The 26,200-nt window shown below is 45.6% G+C and overlaps 2 protein-coding genes across 2 annotated transcripts in view; one reads left to right on the top strand and one right to left on the bottom strand.

The window, feature by feature from the left end:
* LOC135907631 (monocarboxylate transporter 5-like) overlaps positions 1-26,200 on the top strand; it is a 116,749-nt gene that overhangs the window by 11,609 nt on the left and 78,940 nt on the right. The gene's annotated exons all lie outside the window — the stretch shown is intronic.
* LOC135907677 (histone-lysine N-methyltransferase PRDM9-like) lies at positions 486-20,449 on the bottom strand. Its single transcript, XM_065439376.2, has 10 exons — positions 20,196-20,449; positions 19,629-19,703; positions 16,572-16,697; positions 15,087-15,188; positions 13,270-13,368; positions 12,110-12,180; positions 11,271-11,456; positions 4,415-4,634; positions 1,363-1,480; positions 486-1,058 (listed from the first exon to the last, which is right to left on the bottom strand). The coding sequence occupies exons 1-10, from the start codon at positions 20,323-20,325 to the stop codon at positions 680-682; spliced, it is 1,506 nt and encodes a 501-aa protein (XP_065295448.2). The 5' UTR covers positions 20,326-20,449; the 3' UTR covers positions 486-679.

Raw genomic sequence — 26,200 nt, 5'->3', positions numbered from 1 at the left:
TGAGCAGCACCACGAAGGGAAAGTCTATCGCTGTCGCTGCCGCTCTTCATCACATCATGCTTGTTAATTTAGTATGTAAGCGAATGTTTACGCCATTTTATGCAGCAGATAAAACGACTTACCTTTCTGTGCATGGGTGTCTCATAATTTGTTATCGCTATCTGTGTTTTGCGTTTCAGCTGAAACTGCGATTATTTTTAAGCAAAACAAGAAGAAACGCCACTACAGGCTGTTTTAGGCTCGACTGCAGTTTTGCTCGATTTTATTGCCTGGTTAAGTGATGAACCAGGCGCCTTCTCGACAAGATCAGACGTGAGCTATTCTCTGCCCTTCACACCCGAAACTGTGAATGCGAGACTCGTTTTACAGTGTGGTCACCGCGCAATTCAATGCGGAAAGCAGCAGCTTGTGCTACCCAGCCAATTTCGTCACTCGCCACCATGTAACCGCACCGTGTGATTCATATTTCCAAGGCACAAGGCATATTAGGATGCTAGAAAAAAGCACCGACATAAGTGCTTCGTTTATTCATGTTTCCAATTTGGATCGTCTGCAATTCCGGTCGAGTCACAAAGCGTCCGCTGTGCAGCGTTTCGTACGTCTATTCTAGAGATTACTATTCGCGATGGACTTCCTTGGCGCTTTGGATTTACACCTGCCGCAGTACAAGACACTAATCTCATCTTTTGCCGTGCATTGTCAGCTCGTGCCTAATGCAGTGGCACTTTCTGGTGAAAGCTCTCTTGCAGACTCGGCAGGAGTACGACTTCAACGCCGAGTGGGAGAGGACGTGGCTCTTGAAGTGCGAGACCATGCTGAACTGCCGGCCGCACTCGGAGCACTTGTACATCAGCTCGCCCGTGTGAATCTTCCGGTGGCGCGTCAGGAAGACTGCCTGACTGAACCGTTCGCTGCACTCTTCGCACTTAAAGGGCTTCCTTGTCACGTGGGTTACAATGTGGCGGTCGAGCCCCGCTCGTGTAGTGAACCCTTTGCAACAGACGTCGCACGAGAAGGATTTCTCAGCTTTGCCGCTTTTATCGTCCCTATCATCGTACCTGCGGAGACGAGAAACAAACGATAAACACGGGGTGTCGTTCAACTAGAGCGTACAAAGCTTTAGAAAGGGGGGGATCCCCGCCGCATTCGCAGCACTTGTAGCCTTGAATAGGGTCGCGATTCAACTCAGGCTTTCCTAGTGACCGTTTCTCCCAAACGCATCCCAGGAGGGCAATGCCTTATCCCGTAGTCACCGATTCTAGACGCCATCAAATTCAGATCGTATCCCTTCCCCGATGTCAGTGACTTCTAAATGCTAGCGAACATTTCATTTTGCATCGGGTGTCCATCTGTATATCTTACTGTGTCGGAGGGTGCGTCGTATCACGGTGCCTGTCCAACTGCCACTTCGATGAGCAAGTGTAGCCGCAGGTGACGCAGTTAAATACTGCCCTCCAACTTGGCACCGCTCCCTGAGGACCTTGAAACAAAGAACATCCGCAGAAAGCCACAATGAGCCAGCGCACTTGACCCTCGTCTTCGAATGTGCGATATACCTTGCCACAAAAGGATTAAAGTGCAAGTGAAATAATTCGCACGGCTCAAGGCTTAGCCCTCGAATGTTCGATCTCAGATTAGAGCTAAGAAAGTAGAAAAGAAAATGGAGAACACCTCCGTAATAACACGCAGTCTACAAGCCGAGAACAAGGAAGTTCGTTGAAAAATAAATGAATTACGCATAATTTTTAACTACTAGAACCTAGATGAAGACTCGATTGGCCCAGTGTCCACTCTTCAATAATTTCGGCAACGTTAGGTGTGTCGGAGCACTGGGATGGAACGATGACGCCTCACTCTAGTTTCAGACGACCGAGAAACAGCGCAATGAATGGCATTGTATTTTGAGCTGAGGCCCTCGACATTACCGACTGTGCTGTCATACTTGCCTACTGAGAGTGGCAGAGCTAATAATGAATTTACTGGGTGGGGGAGCGCCACCGCCTCAGTAGCTGCTGCTGCTGTTGGCGTTTTTCCGTCAAAAGTTCACTTGCGTGAGACCACTTCACCTCGGCAGAGCTCGCACAGGTTCATCTGAGCAGTCTTATTGCGTGGTTTTTGAGATATCTCATAACCTTTTTTTTTTTATCGAGCAACGTTGTTCTTTATTGCCGCCAATCCCCACCTATTATACATTCAGCAAAATAGGGTCATTTGAAGCCAAGGAACACTATCTTTTACTGCTCGTGTACAACAAGGAGCTTGTCCCTGAGCTCCTGTGGTATCCCGGAAAGCGCGTTTATTTTAGTCAGTGTGTCTTGGCGAAAAAAGCACCGTGCAGCAATAATTATAACTGGCATGAAGTTTAAGAGACATGTAACCACCGTGCCGCACGTTAACATTTTGTGAAACATTTGTTCTCACATGCTAGGTCTCTGGGGGATTTTCAATTATCTTTACCGTTGTTAAACAAGGTAAAAGTCATTGGCAATATTTTTTTCAGCGGCAACTTCCGTAATGAGTACTTCCAGCGTCATGTTGCGAGTATTGCATGTAACTATGCCATTTGTAGGACATAACGCAAAAAAATAAAACACTGCGTACTTATCGCAATTTACCTCCATATTATTTAGTTTTTCATGATGGCTGTACGAAATGCATAACACTTGCGTTCCGTTCAGTCCGTCAATCAATGCTTGAATACTTGACCAACGGATGATTATCAGCTGCCGTTCATTGTCTATACGCAAGAAACGTGGCACTGCTTTGGAAGCCAATAGTTTTTTGCACTATATGACCTGCCTAACGTTTGTTCAACTACATTTGGAGGAGTGACTGAAGCTAACGGTTAGGTTGGTAAGGAGCTGGACGCCTTTATCAGTTAGATATACCATTAGAAAAGAGCAATTATTACCACTCTGGCCAAGAGTAGTATCTGACTTAACCAACAGTCAGCGAGTTATGCTTAAGTGGTCAGCGAGAAACCATACCACGAGAGAGATGTAATCTCTGCTGTTGTAATGAAGGCCGTTACTGTGCGCATTGTGAATAGACACGACCTTTGCTACGCTAAAGTGGCCTGTTTTGTTGCTTCTGAAATTGGTCCGCTAAAGGGGCATGCTTTTTAGGTTAATGGCGAAAATTTCATAAAGACGGTGATATTAGAACTACGGTTTTGACGTCCCTCAATGTATCTGTAAAATAGTTGCACCGGAAATAGATTGCAATGGAGTGGCCAGTAGAGCAAATGTATCACATGCCGAATTGGATTATTATAATGGCACGTTTTAATATATAGATATTTAGCTACAACTCCTAATTCACACACACCAAAGAAAATGCATCGAGAATCGCGACTCTAATCCTGACTTAGGCAAAATAATATATTGATCCCCATAATTTATATTCGCTCCTTCTGCAATTCAAGTGGTCCGCAGTGTGATGTCATTAAGTGCATGCTCTATACGTTATGTTATCGTGGTTATTTACCTTCCGCACACGTCTAATTATTCGGACGAATGGGCCTTTCCAAGAGTGCATAATTTTGTGCGCAATAAATGTTTATCCAAATAGAATGCCAAACCTGGCTATTATCCTGATATGCTCACTTGAGCGGTGATCTCTCTGCGGAAGCCCCATTCACAGAGACATCAACGAAGACTAACTAAATGGAAGAGCAATCATTTTTTATCTTTTCAACGTATAATGTACGTAGTCTATTGTTTTTCAGTGACAAACAAACGTACTTTTGAGGTGCTGTTTTTTTTTCAAAACGCCAATTTATTGTTCTTCAATGTGATTCCGTCGGACGGAGTGACTGTTTTGACAGTACAAGCGGGCATTTCTTTTTCCAAGACACTGTTACTACCGTATATAGGTGTGAATACTTCACTGCTCTGAGTCCTTTTCTGTTGCATTTTCTCTCATTCCCTTACTCTCACACCCAGCTTGCTCTCTGCTGACTGCCACTTCCGTGTCAGTCGCACAAACTTGGCATCGTCGAGAGTGGGTTAGCGTCGTGTCAGGTAGCATCATCGCTTACAATGCAGCAAATAACTGCGAAAATTTCAAAATAGCGTTTCGAGATTCTCAAGAACTGCTTGTCCCCAATATTGGTGGACCGTTTTGAGACCCGTCCAAATGTAGTGTTCACAGTCTCATAGACCATGCTGGTAAACTTGTGCGTAGATCAACCTTGTAGATCAATATCATTAGATAAGATTATTTGTAGGTAACTCTTCTAGATAGTGAACGAAAGATCCGTACGTATCTTGTAACAGCCTTTTCTCGTTACTACAGTCAGTGACCTCATTGATTCTCAACAACAAACTAGTCGTTTAGTCCACAGCCACTTACTGCCACATCTTACAAATAAACCACCACTTACTGCGAGTGAAGCCATCGGCTGCATTATTACCTTGCCCGAATTGCCGAATTGGTGGTGGCACGCCGCACCATAACAAGAGCTCCTCGGCTGGTTCCAGGGGCTGGCACGTCTGGTAGTAGAGGTACCCTGCTTTTTCCAGCACAACGAGATTACGCCGGGACTCGATGGGAGCGCAGTTAACGTAGCGGATCCACATTGCTACTCGAGGGCTGTTCTCATCAGGCTGCGGAGTTTCCCGCTCGCCCAATTCCTGCACAATGAAAGAAACCTCGTTCGTCATTTAAGGTAAGATGTTTCTGCTGAGATAAAAGGCACGATAAGGGGAGCGCTCCGCTGAAACAATTGTTGCTCCATTCTGCCTCTTAAGAATCCTTGTGCTCTACATCGCCTGTCATTATTGAAATTGCGTTATTTAGTAATAAATTAGGCGCAACTGTATGGAAGTAGTTTCATTGTATACCTGTCCCCAAGTTTCCCGAATGCTTACGGATAATTCGTCTAGACCATCCTCCGGTGCCGTACGGTGAAAGCAACCATGAAGTGCGTATAAATACCGAGAGATGACGTGAAAACTCGCTGTGCAACGCCGGCAAAAGAAAGTATTTACCATAGAAATATTCAGGACGCGCATACTATGTTTACGTACATAGAGGTGCTGCCGGTGGCATGTGAGCATCGCATTTAAACAAAAACATACATTTTTATACGGTTATACCTTATCAGTATATCATAAAAGCAGCTTTGAACACGTATTCTCTTCCTTAACTGTCTCGGTATCTCAGAAGAACATGCAGAAATTTCTCAGTTTAGCCTGAATGTATTAGAGCAATGGTTTGCAGGCTTGGTAAAAAAGTAAACATCATTTTTCACACTAGTGCTTTGCTTACTTGACGGCCGATTCAAATAGGCAGCATTTTTAGGGGGAAAGATTTTGCGTGCAAGTATGGCATTTTACAAACGTACGTACGTCATCCATTTTGAGCACACACACTTCTGTGGTTTGACTTAGATACCGAAATTCCTACTTTCCTAATAACTTGTAATATTTCGAATAAACAGGTGTTTCTACGAATGAAACAAGTAGCTAGCTCAGGGACTCGTCATTCACGGTTCAACAAGTGCATACCTTCCAAATGGGCCTGGCAAACATACCCACAGCGCTTTAATGTTTTCGAATTTCCTAATCGTGCTCTCTAACAAAGAAACCCAAAAGCGAAACACATACCCCAGCAGAAGTCTAAACCACGTGATGCGCACGCCAGTGTTTCCGGCAAAATCAGCTTCAAAAAAGCTAAATGAAGGAGGGTACGTTTGCTTGACGAGACGACGACGAATATTATGAAGCATTGCAATGTTGTTTCAGTTGGTTTTCCCAATACCTGAAGAATTACACTGGCAGGTGAGACACACATTACCGCTATATAGCGTTCAAAATTCGTAACCCTCCGCCTCTTTTTATGTCTTATGCACACAAATTCTTCGGAAAGCGATCAAGTGTTACCACTGGCTTGGATTATACGCTCGTCCTATTCCTTGAATAGTCATAACCTAATTGCTCCATTTAACCGTTTTCCTACCCTCAACTGCGCTTTCATTTCGTTTGAACCAATTTTCATTGGATGCCAAACAAGCAGTCTAAGCAGTATCGCGCAGTTTAATGCCCCAAATTCGCACAATGGTCTATGATGGACCTCGTAGTAACGCGGGAGGAGGGATTTGGAAGCTGTGGACTTAGGTGGACCACGTGGGGTTCCTTAATGTTTGTCCTGAGTCTGTCACCGGAGTGCAGTTGCTGCGCCTGAATCAAACCCACAAATGATGCACTCGTGCTTGCGATACGAACGGCACCGCTACAGAGCAACAACTCTAGTTGTTACTATCGGTTTTTCAGGTACCGGTTTTTATCTTCAGGTCTTGTTAATCTGAGGGTACGAGTTGCCCTCGCTCGCTCGAAAATCTGTACTGCTTCGTCCACCTTTGTTCGTGGTGTGTCAAGAGTCACTGAGTGCTCCTTTGCTCATTCGTAGGTTTCTTAGACATGCTTCAAGTAGTTGTTGCATAAGTTGGTCGTGCGAGGATGCACTTCCGTAGTTTTGGGTTCTATCGAACAAAATTTTTCCAACCATTGCGACTGAACGGAAAGCTTCAGTGGTCTCGCGAACGTGGCGCACGTTTAGGCAAGTTGTCCTGACATCTGTAAAGTCACTCCCCATTTGCAACCGTCATCAAAAACATTAGGGCAGAACCAACTTTAAGATGAACGTCCATGTCAATGCGATTACCATTGGAACAGTCGAACGACGTACCGTATTGCTATCGCAGAGACGCATAATCTATGAGTCGTCTATGCAGTCTAGTTCCTTTCACGAATTTTTTTCTGGCCACGCTCACGACATCAAGCGTCGCCGCCGTGAAGTGAGTGCGTTAGGTATGTTTATCTGTGGTCAGCCAAATGGTTTACGATATTGTGATAATGGATCGTGTTTATTTAGAAGGTGAACAATGTCGGTGAACAAGGGAAAGTACAGCGGTGGCGTAGAGGTAGAGCATCCACCTCGCGTGCAAGAGGACCGTGGTTCAAATCTCGGTGCCGCACAATTTTCCACCGGATTAGAAAAAAATTAAAGAAAGAATCCGCGTGTTGATAAAATTGCATAAACAGGCCTGGAGTGCGGCCTGATCCTCATGATCAGAACCGGTAACGCACTCCCTCACCAGAGCAGGATTGGCGATCCTGGTGCAGTACTTGACCACAACCGCCCATATGAATTCAACAATCAAACCCCAGCCCTCAGTCCCCAGCAGCTGCCAAGCAACTGACCATGGCGGCGGTCAGACCTGTGACACAGCAGAGGGTGCCAAGAATCCCTGGATCCGGACAGGCCGCCATTGGAATCTGAACCTGGCAACGCTTAATGCTAGAACGCTGGATTCCAAGGGAAGGGAAGCGTAACCGGGGGCAGTAGAAAGTTAGGTGGACAGATGAGATTAAGTTTGCAGGGATGACATGGCCACAATTAGTACATGACCGGGGTAGTTGGAGAAGTATGGGAGAGGCCTTTGCCCTGCAGTGGGCGTATACCAGGATGATGATGATGATGATGATGATGACTGCAAAGCTATCGCGCAGCGACAGCACTTCACAACGCCGCATGCGAGCCAGCACAGCTTTGTTCTAGTCATCCAAACTCCGCTCGCACGTTTACCGACCCCGTTCGCAGACGATGCCCACTGAGCGAGTCATTCAGAAGATAGAATGTAAAATGGGTTAAGGTGCGCTACAAGTGTCAGCTGTGTCTTTCTACAACGGCGACAACTGCTTGTGACGCGGGAGGTTACATACGTAACGTCAGTGAAGTGGCCGACAATGACGAATGGACCGGTGTAGTAGGCCAAGAACTTCCGACACAGACCACGTTTGCGGACGGGTGTCCAAAATCACACAAGGTCACCTTTATTATAAGACACAGACCCATGACGGGCGTCATAACGGATCTTTGGACGCTGTTTAGATTCCAGAGTTCAGAGGCGTACGATGCAACGGGCTTCTTCTGCTCGGGACAATGTCTATGCAACGTAAATCTCTACGTCTGGAGTAAAAGGAAGAATTGTGTCGAGACAGTCGCGAGGGGAGTGAGCGTAGAGCAGATAAAATGGAGGGTACCCTGTGGTCTCGTGCTTCGCGGTGTTGTAAGCGTAAGTGACATAAGGTAGTACTTCCTCCCAGTTTTTTGTGCTTGGAATCGACATAAACGAATAACATGGTTGCAAGGGACTTGTTCGTGCGCTCTGTGAGTCCATTGGTCTGCGGGTGATACTGAGTGGCATGGCGGAACTGCCAGGCAGACAGTCCCACGATCGTCTCAACGACGTCTGCGACGAACTGCCGCCCGACGTCATTGGTGATGACTTGTAGAGGACCGTGGTGTAGAATAACAAAGCGAAGCATAAACTGATTGCTGCAGGTAGTGCCGAAGTTTCTGCGTAGCGCGTCAGATGGAGATGACTACCCATTCATTGGCATCCTTTGATCGCGAGAATGGGCTGAGGAGATCGACACCAACAGCCTCGAAGAAACAGTTCGGAGGTGCTACAGCATGAACAAGTCCGGGTGGCGTAGTGGTGGGACACTTGTGACGCTGGAATTGTGCGCGAACCGACCCGTATTTTTCCGTGTCATGTCACACCTTGGGCCAGTAGAACGTTCGCTGGATGCAGTGAAACGTTCTGGCAAAGCCCATGTGGTCGCAATCTAACGTGGGAACGTAGAGTGCGTAAAACGACTACCAGCGGGCGGGCTCCTTGACCTGCAAAATTTTACGCGAAGCATATTACGAGAGCACAACCCAGCTCCTCAGGCGCGGCGGTGTTGCCTTCAATGACCTTTGACCCCATGTCACACCACGTGACACTGTGACGTCACGACAGACGAGAAACGGGGCTCCAACTCGCGCCGTCGCTCGCGGCGTCGCGGCGGTATATAAGCAGCTGTGCTTGCCTCTGCTAGACATTTTCTAGGTGGCTTGGATCGGACGCGGTGAGCGTCGAGCAACGCAGCGTTCGGCGCGACAACAAATTTCTAGGTGGCTTTGGCTCAACTCTTGCAAGATGAGCTGGGTGGGAATCGAAGCAGGGTTTCCGCAGTGTGAGACGGAGACGCTACCACTGAGCCACGAGTACGATGCTTCAAAGCGGTACAAAAGCGCCTCTAGTGAATGCGGTGTTGCCTTAGAAAAGAGCTGTTCTCGTGCGTCGCTTGCTCAGGCGCACATTTCGTTGCCGCGCCAAACGCTGCGTTGCTCGACGCTCACCGCGTCCAATGCGGGGCGCATAGTCGCTGCGCCGTAGCCCATTGTCTTACACCCCTTGGCGGGTCGACGGGAACGCTGTCGCGTTCCACTCTTGAAGGCGAAGCAGAGTAACGCATGAGTTGTTTCTTCGTCTAGCCGAACCAAATATAGCCAAGCAACAGCAGTTCACGAGGCTAAACAGTGGTTCAACAACTATAATAAAGGCTAGTATGCTTCGCATCCTGGGCTTAGCCTTAGCTAAACCACAGCCATTTTTTTTTCTTGTAGAGGATGTCATCTTGGATCACAAAACATCTTGGGTTGGCGTACTCATTTGCGAGGGTCAACAGAAAATCTAAAGCACGGTGGTCATGTTGTACTTTCCGGAATGTGGCGAGATCGGGCAACGGGGCGTTGTTAGCGCCGACATATTGATCAAGGTTGCCAGCAGCGCAGTCAGTCATAGATAGAGCTAGACGCGATAGGCAGTCATCGTCCGCGTGGCGGTTGCCGCTTTTGTAGCCTACTGCAAAGTCAAACTCCGTTAAGCGCAGGGCCCATCAGGCAAGTCGGCGAGAGGGGTCACATAGGCCCACCAATCAACAAACGCAATGACAGTCGGTGATGACTGAGAAACGACGGCCTATGTTCCATGGCGACAAAGCATTGTGATATCAGAATGAACTAACTAAACTTAGAAAAGCGGCTGCGCAGTGACTTTTCTGCCGGGCTTGATCAGCACATTTCTTTCTACTGCACGTTAGTGCAATACACGTATATGTTAGAATATGTTAGAATACGCAGCTAAATATTCAATTTCGCCACTCAGTGGAAATATTTTCCTGAATTCCCTTTGTATATTTTTTAAAAAACTGGCGGGCCTCAGAAATACTTGTGAAACACTCACAAACAAGTTTCTTTCTCTTACAAGCCTATTTTTTCTCCGGACTTAACGCCTTACCGCCTAAACAACCTCATGGCTAGTTCAGTACTTCATTTTTTCTGAGCGAATTAGCCTAAATAAAAGAAGTAATGAAAAAAGTAAAAAATTACGCAGTATATAAAGCCCCGAGACAACACAGGTGCCGTGACAGATGTCGTATGGGAGTTTCGGGAGTGATCTCTACCAGACGGTTTCGTTCAAGTGAACATAAATTTGAGCACCGTTCTCTTGAAATGAGACACATCAGTTCAGAACTAACTAATCTCAACACTTCGATATCAAGTGTCTTGTTCGGGTACCATTGGCATAATTTGGTTTCGCACACTGAGATCAGAGTCAGCACTTTCTTAAGTGAGCAGATTCGTTGTCACATGCCGTGGCATTCCGTGGTGGTGGTAGGCTCACATAAGCTGTCTTGTACAACAGCGTTTCCCAGTTGCATTTCGCTCCGTAAGTAAAATAGGCGGCTGTGTTGCATTCAGGCAGGTCGGTATGTGGCTGCTATGGCGGGAGTTGAGCCCGCAAATTTATGTTCATTAGCAGAAGGTCATAGATACTGTGCCATATATAATGAATTAGGTGTAACGAAGAAGAGTACCCTGCGCTTGAGCACTATCGCCCGGTATTAGCTTGTGGTTGCTCGTATTGGCAGAACGCTTGTGACTGCTGCCATTCGCCGGCATGCCTTGTAATAACTCTTTTAGCAGACGTACTTTCATTAAACATTTATCATATGTGTTGCATGTGATTGCTACACAACATTGTACATGCCTACCACAGGGAAATTTAGGCAATGAGCTGTCATGATTTCTACTCACGCTTTATAGCTCGCAGCTAACCAGTCGTTCTCAGCACTCTGAGAAGCCTCGTATGTGTAATACGTCTGTGCTTCAGAGGAAGAACGTGCAGAAGTGCGAAATAAGTGCCGGCATTCGCTCCCGCTTCCAAAATCTGACGTTTCTCCCGTCGTTTTTTTCTTCGAATACACAAGGCAAAGCCGCGTTTTAGTGCGGCGTTTGTCATTCTACGAGGACTTTACTATTTCCCCAGAGCAAATTCCTACCGCACGCCTTAACCTCGCGCATTGTTTATTTTCAGCGCAAGTACATTAATTCTGCAGCGAATCCGTAGTTTTGACGCGCACTGAACATACCTGGTCTATGGCTTCATCGTCCTCACTATCCGTCCCAATGGAGCGGGCGTAGGGACCGAAGCAATGGCCCGCTGCCAGCGGCACCACCGTGTAGACTCCAAGCTGCACGCCCCAAATCTTGGAACGAAGCACAGCGAGGCCTTCGGGCAGACTCTTCTTGGCTCGCTCGAAGTCTTCGAGGGGCACCTGGCACACAAAGCGTCTGGTTCACATTTACGCTCTACACAAGTGCTGCACCTATACTAATACCCACGAAAAATCGAACAGTCTGATAGAATAAGGATCTACAGAAAAAAAACACACGATTGTTGAAGTTGTAAAAGTGTGCGACACTTCTTCAACTGATTAGAAACGCACACCGGTTCTTGCACAGAAGCATCACTGACTGAACTAGTTGGCGACTTCCAACGATGCTCGGTACAAACGCAAGTGCAAGACAAAGGCATCCGGCCAACCGGAGCGAATAACGTTCTGTCCATCGATGCACCTAGGATGCAAGAAGACTTTGCGACGACAAACGCTGCACAAGCATTGGTGTTATCTGCGGGCAACATGTCCCTAACCCACGGACGTCTGGAGAACTGACGCAAACTGGCAGTGTACACAGCAGCCAATGTCGTTTGTACACGCTTGACCTTTTAGCGTTTACAACTTGAAGAAAGAGGCGGTAACCCAAGGAGCATGTGTTCATTACGTTATATTTATTACCGCTGTGTTTTATTTGTGGGACAAATATGAGTGCAATTAGGGTGTGTTTGCTTGTCTGCAATAATGGAGAGCACACAAACCGAATTTTCAGCTAAACTTGAATTTAATGAACGAAAGTTAGCTTCGCTTACCCCCTTGACGCAAAACGATGGTCCATGCACTGGGCATTGACTAGGTTGGTCTCGAGAGCAGCCATCGCGGCCTGCAATATCAATTTGAAGGCATTAGGCATGCTTTTGCTCTCATGGAAGTTCGCAACAAACAAGTGCTAAAATCACTTACTGACCTGCTTTAGACGTTCGGAAGCGAGAAGCTTAGACATTTCAAGGTAAATAGACATATCCAAACCACATTCATCTGGTAATAAAATGACGCATTGAATTAACCGAATTCTTCTATTTACTTTGCTTTTTTACACATTGCCGCTTGTTATGTACCACGGGAAGCATAGCGCAGGAAAGACGATCGACAAAGACTAGGCAGCACAAGCCAGACCATACAGGACAGGAATAGTGCTTCTCCTGTCTAGTCTTCGTCGATCGTCCTTGCCGCGCTATGCTTCCAGCGTAACTATGTACTGCCAACTAGCCCAAGCCTATACTCTTCTGAAGACCGTTATGTACGAGTGGGTGCCCGCCGCTACTCGGCAATTCCTCCACAGTGGGCATGTTCCCACCACATATTCTGCATAAAACTCCTCAAACCAACCCATCCCGAAACAGTCTTCCTATAGCATCAAATAGGCATCACCATAAGCAAAGCATCCCATCACATTTATCGCAAGATACGCGTTGGATTTGCATGTAACATTAACAGCGCCGTAAAAAAGAAATACCAGGAAAAACTCTAACGCAATAAAAAAGAAGCATAGATATTCAGTGAAAACTATTGTGAAAAACAATAAACATGTATATTAGTTTACGTAATTTATGCGTCCATGTGTGCGTTACCACATCACAGCGTTAATGTGACGCGCTTGCAAAGCTATCGCTTACACAGATATCCACACAACGTTCGGTCTACTGCATTTTTCTTTAGCTAACAATTCTTGATATCCATTTAAAGGTCACACGTACTCGCTGAGCTAGAGGTTTCTAAATGGCGCCGAAAAAACAGGAAGACGAAATACACCGGAAGCAGAAATGTCACGTATCCCCACGCACAGAAAATTTGTTTTCATTGTGTTCTTGTTTTCTTCTTTGGATCATGCAGAATTTTGCATCGGAGTCAGGTCACCCAGTTAATGATGTTAGATATATTATTATTCATATTAAGACCAGCTTAGACTTACACTTGTACTGTTTGGTGCCGGTCGCTTCGCTTTCCGAGTGCTTTACAGGAAGTCTTCGAGTCGGTTGGGGCGTTTTGCTGGACGTGCTGGCTTTACTAGCTGCAAATCGTGAATGATAATACTGTTAATACCTCTACGGACCTGGACACCTGTTAGAAACACGAATGTATTTTCAACGCGCTTCCTATTGCCAGCTAGTATGCTACTAATGTGGAAAGCTGTTCTGTGCCTAATTATTTCTGTTACGTGTTGAAAGCGGCATATTCATGAGTGTGGACAAAGTAACAATCTCCCCATGATCCTTGTCGCTGAAAAAAAAAGCTTTCATTGGCATAAGCACAGACAGGATGATGTGGCATTACTTGGTAACTTAGCATAATAACACTGCACAGTATATTTTTATGTTAACTCAAGGTATTTCGAAGACATTTCACAATTTATTTTCGCCACCTGTGACGACAAAGCGGTTGAAGCTGTATCGGCAAGAATTTTCGCAAATACAAAAGCGACTATTACTTGTCACAACTTTCATACTGTTGCTCCGCAACTCGCCATGTTATCAGACAGGAACTGGTAAGATGATTTGAATAACTAAAGGGAAGAAGACCTGACAAAGCCGGGCTTGCAACTAAGTTTTTGTTGTAAGAGCAACCTCACAAATCGCTGCCGCGCACGAACAGAAAGAAAGTCAAGAAAGTACACAAAAATTGAGCAATATTGAACCCGTAATTAGCGTCGTACTTTTAGTCTTTGGTTTAAACATCTTAACTGCTTATCAGCAGGCTAGACAGACAGTTCGCTTAAGCACAAGTCCATGCCCGATTTCCTCATCTTGATGCTATCTCTCTAATCTGCTCCACATTCACGATTGACGCATGAATAAAGTCACCGCTGAAGCCACGCGTAAATCTTGCAATGTAGCGGAGCATTGCCTTCCTCCAGCCGCTGGAAACATATTTCGCTGCTCACACAGCCACTCGTTGATAAAGCGCCATGTCTTGCCAACGTATCAGTGGCCACACCACAGGCGAATGATATAAACTACCCCACAAGCGTATTTTTCTCAAAGCAGAGCTGTTCCTTTCGTCAGGAGTGCTGTTCTCTTCTTTTTCCACTTAGACACGTTCGCATAACCTGGCTACATTACGTGGCACGGAGAGCACCGGAGTTATGCCATTTCTTGTCACCACGCACTTCAGTTTCTGAGGCAGGACATGCGATTATGGCATTGCCTCGGACTCCTTCGGCTTTCAGTTACCGATGGTTCCCACGTTTCTTTTTTCTTCATTTTTATGAAAAATGTTTAAGCAAGAACCTTTAATAGGGAGGCCGAGTGCCCTGCGGAGGTTAGTCTGGCTACTGGCGCATCAAAACTACTCTGCAAGCAGTGGACGCTGCTCTTGTTTAAAGCATTCGTGAGGCACAAAGAAACTATTCATCACTTCATAAGCTTCGAATGGGAGAATTCGTAGGCAGGTAGGGCTCCCAATCCATTCCTCCCATATAGATATATATTTTTATGAAGCGTGTTCTCTCTTTGAAATGACGCTTGCCCTTTCTTATTGGCTTTGTAATATACCGCATTTTTCAGCTTAGTGCATCACCAATGAGAAATCAAAAATTATTGTGACTGTAAGCAGTAACCATGTTGCCCGATTTTCTTTCAAGTCCCTGTACGTACACTTGTAAGCAACATTGTCCGGTACGTTTTTTGACAGCAGTGGTCTGAACTCTAATGCTCCGAATACAAAATTCAAACTTCCCTTTCACTCCTCAGGGGCAAGTGCGAAACTTTGCAAGCTGTTATCTTTACTTACGTGGACTCTCGTCTTCCGATGCTTCTTCATTTTCAGTGTAATTGACTTCCTTCCGGTTTCGCTTCGAGTAGCGAGGACTGCCCGAGCCGCCCGTTTGTGCATCTGCAGTACGTAACGCAAAGTGACGATTATGAAGTACTCGGTCAAGTCTATAAAAATGTACTTCGAAAAGCTCAATCATCAATATTATTATTAGCGTATAGCCATATCGCAATGTGGTGCATAACATATACCAGGCCTGTCAAAACCACTAAAGGAGCTCTCCTGTCTGGGTCAGGCATAATCGGCCTGCGAAGAAATAGCAACAAGAATAGCTGGACATCTCTCTCCACGGAATAGTACCCACACAACATAAAGAATAGCAGAAATCCAACTGCCAAACACATGCGCAAATGTGGAAGTAAGAACAATAATAACAACGAGCATTACTTTTCACAAGACCCCGCGCACATACTTTACACTAAGCTGCGGACTTGCAGCAAAAGCAAATACGAGGAATCGCCCCACTTTCTTGTTTTTTTTCCCCAATATCTGGTTATAAAATGAGTTACCATGCAATTTGTTTTAGGATAAACATGCTCGGGTTCAAACTAGGAATTCTAGAAAGGCCGTTACAAACCTGTTTGAATAAATAACAATTTAAGTGAGCCTTACCATTCCGAAGCAAAAAGTGCGCTTTGTTAGCGTACGCCGAATGCTAAGCTATGCACTTCGGCATTTTATCCGAATGTCATCAATCGGCTTTGCCAACCAGCTGAATAAAAGAAAAAGCACGGTAAATGCGTACCTGACGATTGTTATTTTCACAGCCTTCGCTAGAACAGATTTATATCGGTAGAACAGGAAGCCCGTGCCGCTCCTGATTCTGGTGCAGATGTCTATCAAGTTATGGTGCCGCTTCAGATCATTGTCACAAAACACTCCCAGGTATTTCATTGAGTTGATGCATTCTTGAAAGCCGTATTTGTATAAACGATATTTATTAGTAACATTAATAAAGGTTATTGTCCCTAGTGTTCTTTTTTCAAGTTCAGTGCCACGCTAAGTATTCTTTTTCGTGGGAAAGAATAGCATTGTAGCCTTGCAAAGAAAACTAAAAACGAGGTTTCATCGAGACACGGTGCAATTATTTGATGCTTAGGTGTGAAAAGACTATAAAAACTATTAACTCTTGGATGTCTTGAGAACCTATTCATAACACTCTAGAAAAGGCACGTGCTTCAGTTCAGGCCATAATTGCCTAATCTTTCTCAACAAGGCTCTCAACTCACGACTGCAGTCAAAGAGATATATGGGCACATCTACTTACATATATTCTAGCGTGTATTGGGTTGTTTAGAGGTAAAAAGAAAAGTTTCGCATTTGAACACAGGTGATGTGTAAGCGTACGCTTTACGTGGTTTGTTTAGCATCCTATGGGGCCGCAACATAAACAAATACAGCGAACTTAAATGAATAACACATTATTGCAAACTGATTGCTTACCATCCTGTACCGAGGCGTTCTTTGTCGCCTGCGTCCATGTCGCGCGCCTAACTGGAGCTTTTGGTTTTGGTGATTCGGGCTGCGAGTCACAGGCCGTGCGCTTTGCTTTGTGGCCACTTGAGCCACCTGCGTTAAAAACAATAATGCGTACAAAGCTCTGTACCGAATACTTACATTTTGCGTATTCGTCTATAAGCTCATTCATAAGAGGATCGTGGAAGAAACAATTTTGGCATGTGGCCCTCTAGAATGGCTAGGCAACCTCCAAAACGCAAGTGCGTTTCTCTGTAGACCTTGTCTGCCGCCCTTACCAAGATGGCGTACCTCTGCTAGAATTCTAATTAAGGTGTCGACATTCAAACTGCACACTGCAAGTGCAGTCCAAACTTGTGTAAAACACGTTTTCTTAGCGCTACCTGAGCTTCTGTTGCAACCGTGGCCATTTTTGTTAGGGCAAGTTCGCTAGTGGCAAACAAGTAATTGATAAACCAACCAACTAATAAAAGCCATTTTTACCAAGTGATAGGGAGGAGGCCTTCAGATTCTTAGTACGTCGTTTCACACCAAGGAAAATAATAATAATAATAATAATAATAATAATAATAATAATAATAATAATAATAATAATAATAATAATAATAATAATAATAATAAGTGAAGTATCCAGAGTTCTGCCATACGTGCGCAAACATATCTAATAAACACACGTCAGACGTATCCAGATCGTCCATTTAAAGATGCCATGAATAACTAAAATTCGAGGACACCTAAGCACTTCTTACGAGTTATGAATGGAAAAGCATTAATGTCCAATTGAACGCCACTTAGCGGTCCTTCAATTTTTGCTGGGGGCTAGGCTATGTAGGTTTGCAATTAAATTTTTGCGGGTAATGTTGTTTGCTCCGGCCGCCGTGTATTGGGAGAGTTGGGGGCGATGGTGGGTTTCGTTGCCCTCCTCTTCGCTCACTTTGGTGCGTTTTTCCTCTCCCTTACTTCGTCCACGGTCTACTGGCGTGGAAGGCCACATTTCGCAACTGCCCAGGTTGCGGCCACCGACGATCTAAATGGTTCAGACTACATAGCGGTACGCGTTGCCCAAGACATCGAGAAGTAGCAGCGTGTAGTGTGAACGCCGCATGCCACCGCCGTCCTACGGCACCAGTCACCCAGGAAGCAGCAGCGGCCACCGAAGCCGGTAGGTGCGCGCAGCAGCAGCTAAGACAAGTGTTCCGTAAATCCGCCCTTCAAAGTCGGCCAAGGTCATTTCTTTCGCGTCGCACCTCGCGCAGCAACGAGGCGCAATTCCCTCAACGCAGCTCGTGACGCTGCTCATCAGGCCAGCGTTAGATCCCTCGATAAAACAAGTTTGTCTAGGGACCTTATGGCAGCGTTCTGAAACGCCTGGTTACAGTGAAGCTCCCAAGGCTGCTCTTACTGCTACACAGCCGCATTTGGTTTTAAAGCGAAAGCTTTACTGGTCGCGAACTTGCGTTTTCGCTGTTGCGATGCTCCGAGGAGGCACATGACGTCATAACGCGCGTCTCACCACGGATATTTCTCTCTCGCTCGCTCCCTAGTTAATACTGCGCATGCGCCACTAGTAACACCGAGCCACAGTTGTTCCGCCGCTGCGCAGCGCTGCGCCTTTTCGGCCCGCCGTTTGGTATGACGTCACAATGCGTTCCTCATCGTTGCACTCGCCAACGATCGCTTCGCCAGCTGCCTCGCATGCCTGATAACATGCCGGACTATTAAAAAGGAGAGCTCGCGTATGGACGGTTACAATTCTGATAAGCAAGAGGAGGCTGGGAATCGCCAGCGGAACTAGATAAAGAGGAAACGAATCGCCCAGGAACTCCAATGTTCAAATCGATAACTTCCTTATTATTTTTTGCACATTATTTAACCACCCTACTCATGGCCAATACCCCACTGTAGGTATGTGCCACGGCCACTCAGGACATCAACAACAACAGCAAAACAGGCGAACAGTGCGCCGAACGACTGGCTAAACGCCGCAACATAGCTAGACAACCAGACACACCTGGACTGGCAATAAAGTTTAACCAAGGCTAACCATGCTATGCCTTAGATTTCGCTACGTATATCCTGGCATAGCCGAGCTAAGCCACTGCCAATTTTTCTTCTGTTATTGAGGGATCCCTTCCGGTGATACATTATCTCCGAGAGACAGCGCCTGCGTCCACATCGGACGCGTAGAAGTAGGCAAACGAAAGCGTTTGTGGACAGCGCCAGAAACAGTGTCGGCTTAACTGCAGGCGGCGTGTGTCGCCAACGACAACCCAACGCAGAGGCCATGGACGCGGTGTAACATGCATCGGTTAGCGTCGGCGCAGCTGTTCCCTCACGTAGAAGCAGAGGAGTCGGCGCTGCTAATCGGCCAACTCGCGCGTCGCGCGGAAAGAGGTGCGCGGCCAAATGCCGGTGAATGGTAGGCTCCACAGCTCGGGGTGCATAAGATCCCTAAATAAAGAAAAACAACCTGGTTTCATCTCATGGACCTTGGGGATAATCGGACGGCAGCGCCATCTTGTGGTGTAACAGACAACCGAGCTTTGCATCATGTGACTGAATTCTCTGGAGCGCACTTCCTTTATCGGTAGCAGACTCTACACATGCATACATGTATAGCGGAGACATGCGACGACGACAGCAGGAAAAAATATCGGAGTGTTTTGCAAATAAAGCTGAACTTTAAAGTTACTCGTTAAACTGAGTTCTGCTAACCGAATTTGCAAAATCTAGTTATTGCTGAGGTTGTACTCTTCCTAAAAAAGCCGTGGCAGATTTTCTGTATATACGATGTATATACTGCTTGAATATGTACAAAAATACATATGCCAGCTTTTACGTAAACCATTGCTCTTAAAAAATATACATAAAATGGAACGGCATTGTCAAAAACTAATAACTGCATGACAATGTTTCCAAGTTTTAAGGTTGAAGGCCGGCTGTCCTCTACTGGGAATGCAAATTTAACCTCGCCAATTCCAAGAAGAAATTATCTTTCCGTAATTCCTTCATCTGTTTACTTACTGGCTTTTGACTTTGCTGGAACATTACGAGCTGCAGGCTTGCCATTCAGAAACTCGGGAACTGGTGGCTGAAGACCTGTGGTTGTAGAATAAAAGAACGAAATATTTTAAAGCATTCACGTTCCCTGTCTCGTCCCTTAATGCATTACTTTCTATCTATTGCTACTGTTTGAACATCAGAACACTTTGTAATGAAAAGAAGGTTTAACAGCGAATTGCCCTTTTTTTAATTTGTGGCATTATTGGGGAACATTTTGTCTTGTTGTTTCCCCATGGCCAGAGGCAATGTGAGGAAGGATATGTGATCAACAGGGCCGTATGATGGCAGTTCGACAAGGGGCATGAAGCGACCAAAACCTACCGGCACACCCCTGTAATTTTTTTAACAAAGCCGTAATTTATTGCGCTTTACAAGATTACCGCCTCAATCACTTTACTCACCGCAAGACATACGAGAATTACAGAATTTTCTTGTGCGAAAGGTAAAAGTCTCCAACACTTACGCGTGTCACAAAAATGTGCTCCACGTCTCTCCTAAGTTCAAGATTACAGCTGGAAACTAACTCACCCAGTTCGACCATCTTGTCGTAGTTTTGCTTGATGTTGCCATAGCGAACTTTGGAGTACTCGGGAAGTTTGGCCCACTCCCGCTCGGTGAAGTAAGGGCTTGCGCCTTCTGCGCTACTGTTGCCCTCCATCTTCAGCCTCGAAAAACCGCAGCTTCACCAGCTAAAAGTGCGCACAGTAGTCGTCCCGAACCCACCCCACCTACCACCGCCAGCACTGCAAGGACCTTCCAATTTCCCCCTTCTTCTTCTTCTTCTTCTTCTTCTTCTTAGGCTGGTAGCACGAAGTTCATGATGATGGTCACTTGTACAGGGGCAGAACTTCCCGCAGAAGAATTGGACGCGCAAATATTCTGTCTATTTCAGTGATGGTGGGGTGAATGAAGTGCAGGAGTGTGCGGAATTATGAAAACTGAGAGTTGGGCGAGTTGGTGTGGTTCAATGTTAACGAATAAGTGCGCGAAAGAGACGTAGACGAAAAAGAGAAGCGACAAACACGGGCGCTATTTGCAACTAACTGTTTATTTCCAATAAAACAGAACAAGCATAGCTCCTTTCGGCATAATTTTCTTCTTATTCTGCTTCTTTAGAAATAAACTGTTAGTTTCGAGTAGCGCCCGTCTTTGTCATCTCTCTCTTTCTCGTCTACGTCTTTTTCGTGCACTTTTTTGTTAAGATGTGTGGAATTAGTTGTGCGCAGAGGGAAAAGAAAATGACGATAAAGATTGTGCGCGTCAGTGGGTTGCTTGAGGGCAAAGAGTTGAGAAGGAGAGCATGTGGCTCAATAAACATATTTAGAGCAAACAGTGGCTTAAATTCACGGAACTGAAAGCGCTGAAACGTTGAAAACGACAGTGCTCCAGAGGTCACCAATTCTGGAGAAACACATGGCCCTGAAGAAAAGAAAAAAAGGCTACTCCCGCGGTGGGAACTCGAAATCACAGGATTTGGTACATCTTTATTACCCTGGCGTTAGTTTACGAGCCAGAAAAAGATTGTTTCGAAAGTTAATTATGACAAAAGCGTTACGTTTTGGGCGAGTTGGTTGTACATGATTATTATTAAACTATTGCGCACACAAGGACAGGATGTCGAACGAACAAGGGACACACAACCTTGCGCAAACTTCAACTGGCTTTTATTGTGACAGCGACATATATATATATATATATATATATATATATATATATATGCTTCCACAATCAGAAAAAAAAACAGGATGGCAAGAAAACAAACAAACCACTCGCAATACTGCACAGCCACATGTGCCGGAGAAACCAACCTTTGTCACGGTTATTAAGCTTACGCATCTTTGTGCGCACAATAGTTTAATAAGAATCAATTATGACAGTGAGCCATTTTTCTAAACACCGAAAAGATTCTGCCATTTCAGGTGTCAGCAAAGGGTTTTAACCAAAGAAACGACGGCACCAAAATGTGCGAATCCCTTTAGTGCAAAGAAGAATATATCGCTAATTTCCTGATTTATTTATTTATATATTACAAAATGGCGAGTTGAATATTTGTGCAATTTATTACCTTAAAATTTGCTATGTTTTCGTAATTCATACTTTTGTTTGGAGAAATAAATTTTCTAACATTACTTTGTCCACATGAATGTTTCTAGTGTCTACTTCAGCCTGATATATGCTCTCTCATGTTTTAGCTACCCTCCTGCGCTAAATCACCGGCTCCTTCCCCAATCCCCCGCAGCGGATACGCACCATAGAGGGAGAACTAGCAAGCAAGCAAGGAAGACGAAGGCAAGAAATTCAGAAGACAGCAAAAATATGTCGTTTGCAAAAGTGGTCGGCTACTAGCTACACCAGATTACAAACATTCAGCGTCCTCCTGGAATGTCCGGTCGGGCCCGTCGCGATAACGCGAGCTATATACTTCCTGCTAAGGTGTTCTGCACCACAATTGAACCATTTCAAGAAGAGGTGGATGTCCGCGCCATCAACCCTTGCGCATAGTATGGGATGCACCGCATAAACTACAACATAAAACGATACCCATTTTCTTGAAAAAAAAAAGCAGGTCATCTTTCGTCTTTTAAACGGTCCTCAGCAAAATGCGAATCATCGTCTGGAACCAAGATTGTGCATGTTGGCCAACACGTAGCCAAAGCCGTATCCACATAACTATTTGATTGCTGGTTTTCGTTCTTTTATTCTTTCTTTTCTATTCTTTTTGCCGCTAAGCCTGGGGCTCACTCTTCCGATCGAGCTCGTGTGCGCTTAGTTATTTTTTTTCGGATAAACAAATATGAATGTTTCTTTTTGCCGCGGAGGATGTAAAATTCTCTGTAAAATTTATTGGGCAGGGAACACACCTGCAAGGCACAGGATATCTTGCTTGCGCGTGTAATACTGGAGCATATCTTAGGACTTGATAGGCATCGATAACTTACGATTAGTGTACGTTGAATTAGATGACGTGCTAATAAGTATTAGAATTTTTATTAGGTGCAAGGCATGTCGCTTGACAAAGAAAAACTATGGTAGATGATTTTTCTTATCTGCCACTATTGGGCACCCATCGAAACAAAGACGTACCCGCTTAGCTGTATGTTTGTAAACATCACGGAAAATATGAAAAAAAATGGCTGTGGCTTAGCTAAGGTTAAGCCCAGGATGCGAAGCATACTAGCCTTTATTTTAACGCGACAGCGTTAAGGAGCTCGTGTCGCAGAAAAGCCGGTGTCGTCGGCGTCGGCTCAGGCGTGCGGCGCTTCCTCAGGCGCACATTTCGTTGTCGCGCCGAACGCTGCTTTGCTCGACGCTCACCGCGTCCGATGCGGGGGGTGACGCCGTGAGCGACGGCGCAAGTTGGAGCCCCGTTTCTCCTCTGTCGTGACGTCACGGTGTCACGTAGTATTGAAGGCGACACCGCCGCGCCTGAGGAGCTGGGTTGAGCTCTAGTAATATGCTTCGCATAAAAAACGGAATGCGCCGCACACATAAAATGCTGTGTGTCTGGATTCATGTCATCGTTTGGCGGGTCCTCCTTTTCGTTTTGTCCATTTCTATTGGAGCCAACCAGTCCATTTCCTGAGCTCAGCACAGGATTAGACTTCTACACGTCCTTATTTTAACCAGACGCTTCGCTCTCGTAACTAACCCCCGTATTCAGAAATGCATCTTAGCTTGAAGCCCATGCTTGACATGATTTCAATGACGCCTGTCGCGAACGCACCAAAAGAAACGCAATGAGCGTCTTGGGCGCGCTCGCACCAGGCGTCATTTATATCAAGCATGGGCTTCATGTCAAGATGCATTTCTGAATACGGCGGTAAACCCGTATGCAGAAATGCAACTTAAGTCGAAGCACATGCTTGACTTGATTTAGATGACGCCTGGCGTTAACGTGCCCAAAGAGGCTCACTGCGTTTCGTTCGGCGCGTTCCCGACAGGCGTCACTCGGATCAAGTCAAGCATGTGTTTCGACTTAAGTTGCATTTCTGAATACGGGGGTTAGTGTCAACAGCGTCGCTTGCTACTATGATTATTCATTGCCGACAGGTTCAATTTTATAAGGAAGGTGACCTTGTGCGCAAATAGATATGCACACTGTAATCCGGAAATGGGGATGAAATTGAGAAAAACAAAATGAAACGATAAAAATTATGGCTATTTAAAACGCACAATCAACGAATTGACATTCAGTCTAGCACGCCCTGGTACCTTTCCTATAAAAGTGAAGCTGTCTTTAGAAGACTGAACTTCTGGGCTAGTTGGTGATCTTGCATACTGAAAAGGTTTTGCGCCAAAAAAACAACACACAGAAAAAGAAAGACGACGACACCACGGGCGCTACTTCAACTGTTTAATAAGGGTGAAAGCACTAGACATATATAGCCCTCCAAAACACCGCGCATGCGTACAAGGCAACATGGAGTACAAGGTTTTATCAGAGTAGGCGCGATAGAAACTTCAGCTCAGCATCGTAAAGAAGAACCGACGTATCACTAACACAGTTCGGACCCCCTTTCTTGATGTAGAAGGCTTCCAATGTTTCACGCGATGTCTGATGCCTGCCTCTACCCAAAATCCTCGCATCGCGGAACCGTGGAAAACAATCAGTGCAAGCCCTGCAGTGATCCACAAATCGCTCACCTTCATTATTCTTTATACCTTTTGCATGTTCCCTAAGTCGGTCGTTGACACAACGCCCCGTCTGTCCAATGTAGGATTTCCCGCAGGACAGAGGAATTTCATATACCACGTTTGTGGCAGACCTTACGAAACGCTGGCCATGCTTCTTCTGACAGCCAGGCATTTGGCTTTCGCAAGTTATGCGACGGCTTAGCTCGGCAAGCTTTTGGAGAGCGGAGAACACCACCGGTACATTATGCCGATTAGCCACTTTTTCAGGCTGCGCGTGACTTTATGGATGTATGGGACCACTATAGGCCACTTTTTTTTCTTCGGCTCTACCCTGCTTACTCCACCCTTCAACTTCTTCAAAAGCGTTTCTGCCACAGGGACCAAGACCGACTCAGGAAAGCCAGCTGCAACGAGCCTGCCCAATTGGTTGTCAAAACTTGCTTGCATCTCATGGACACACGACTTCCGGAGCGATGACTCCAGGCAGAGGCAGGCAGGCAGATAAACCTGTCTGCCGCGAAAAATTTTGTAAAATCTGGGTAAGCAATGTGCAAGCCAAACTCCGCAGTTAACAGGATTTGTAAAGCAGAGAGCACGGTGAACTCTGCCTGCTATGTTTCCTACACAAACTACCTGCTACCTCACGCATGTCGTATACTGCCTATATTTAGTATGGAAAGTCAGGGTGAATTCATTCAGCGCGTAATAAAGGCATTCACATCGCAAGCTGCAGTTGTGGCGTATTGTGACTTCGGGCTAGTCTTTTTTGCAGATAAGAAGTGTTCAGCATCTTAGGTGAATGCCCTAATTTGTTGCATTTCGCAATATTGTCGCTTCAGTCGCAGTAAGGCATGTGATAGTATCGTAGTAATACGGTCGCATCGCCAAAGGTCCTACTAACTTGCTCGTTTAACTAAGGAGTACTTTCTGTCTCCCACGTCTTAGGTTACAGCTGGAATTGACTTACCAAGGGCGACGATTACATCTTAGCGTTCGTGGATGTAGCCGTAAAAAAACATAGCGTATTCGTGAAGGGTGATCCATTTCTAGCCCGTGAAGTAGTGGCACGCACCTTCTATGTGTGTGGTGTTCTTCAATAGCTTAGCGCTAAAAAAAAAAAACGAGTCGCCGCACAACCAGGGACGGCTTGCACGAACATTCAATAACAAAAATAATAACGAATTTAAGAAAGTGCTCTTGTGCGTACTAGTCGTTGTCTACGGAACATTTTGGAACGCGTTCCTAAATTTGTTATTGTTTTCGTTATTAATTGCTCGTGCAAACCGCCACAGGTCTACGTTCTTCTCTTCGACCAGTGGCTTAACTCTTGTTTTCTGCTCGTAATCATGAACCGACCGGACCAAATGCGTACGGCAGAGAGCTGAGCTAGTTGATAAGGATTTATAACTCAAAGAAGGGGTAAGGCGTGCAGGCACGTACAAGAGAGAAGTGTATCAACTGAAAGAAGCACTAACGCGTTACAAATGCGTACCCTTTCTGCAAATCCAACATGGCGGCGCTCATCTAAGTGGACCTTCGCGTGCTCACCACCCTGCATTCGCACAGCTCGCACTGTGCTTGCGCTTTCCTTCCCTTTGCATTACGTCTTTCCATGCCGCTATGCACCTCCTTACCTCGCACTGGCAGACGCATACAAACGGCTGAAGTCGTTTTCGTTGTTTCTTTTTTCAGGTCACACTGTTATTTTGAGCAAGTAATGACACGTCGAAGCTGTGATTGGTAGCAATGTCTGTCTATTGCAGTATGCTCTTTACAAAATGTCATGCTGTTCATTGTTAACCCTCTGTTCTTATGCATTTGTATGCCTTGCCATGATATTTTGCCACTTGTTCCTTCGCGGCATCTCATGATGTACCCTGAGAATCTAGAAAATTGCC

This window comes from Dermacentor albipictus, chromosome 10, assembly GCF_038994185.2.
Source record: "Dermacentor albipictus isolate Rhodes 1998 colony chromosome 10, USDA_Dalb.pri_finalv2, whole genome shotgun sequence".
Taxonomy (NCBI): domain Eukaryota; kingdom Metazoa; phylum Arthropoda; class Arachnida; order Ixodida; family Ixodidae; genus Dermacentor; species Dermacentor albipictus.
Note: the sequence above shows the minus strand (reverse complement) of the source record. Positions and strands in the feature narration are given on the sequence as shown.

Coding starts and splice junctions, on each gene's coding strand:
- LOC135907677 (XM_065439376.2), bottom strand. CDS start 20,325: ATGGAGGGCAACAGTAGCGCAGAAGGCGCAAGCCCTTACTTCACCGAG. Junction 16,698..19,628: donor TCCAGCAAAGTCAAAAGCCA/GTAAGTAAACAG, acceptor TTTTTAACGCAG/GTGGCTCAAGTGGCCACAAA. Junction 12,181..13,269: donor CGGCACCAAACAGTACAAGT/GTAAGTCTAAGC, acceptor TTGATATTGCAG/GCCGCGATGGCTGCTCTCGA.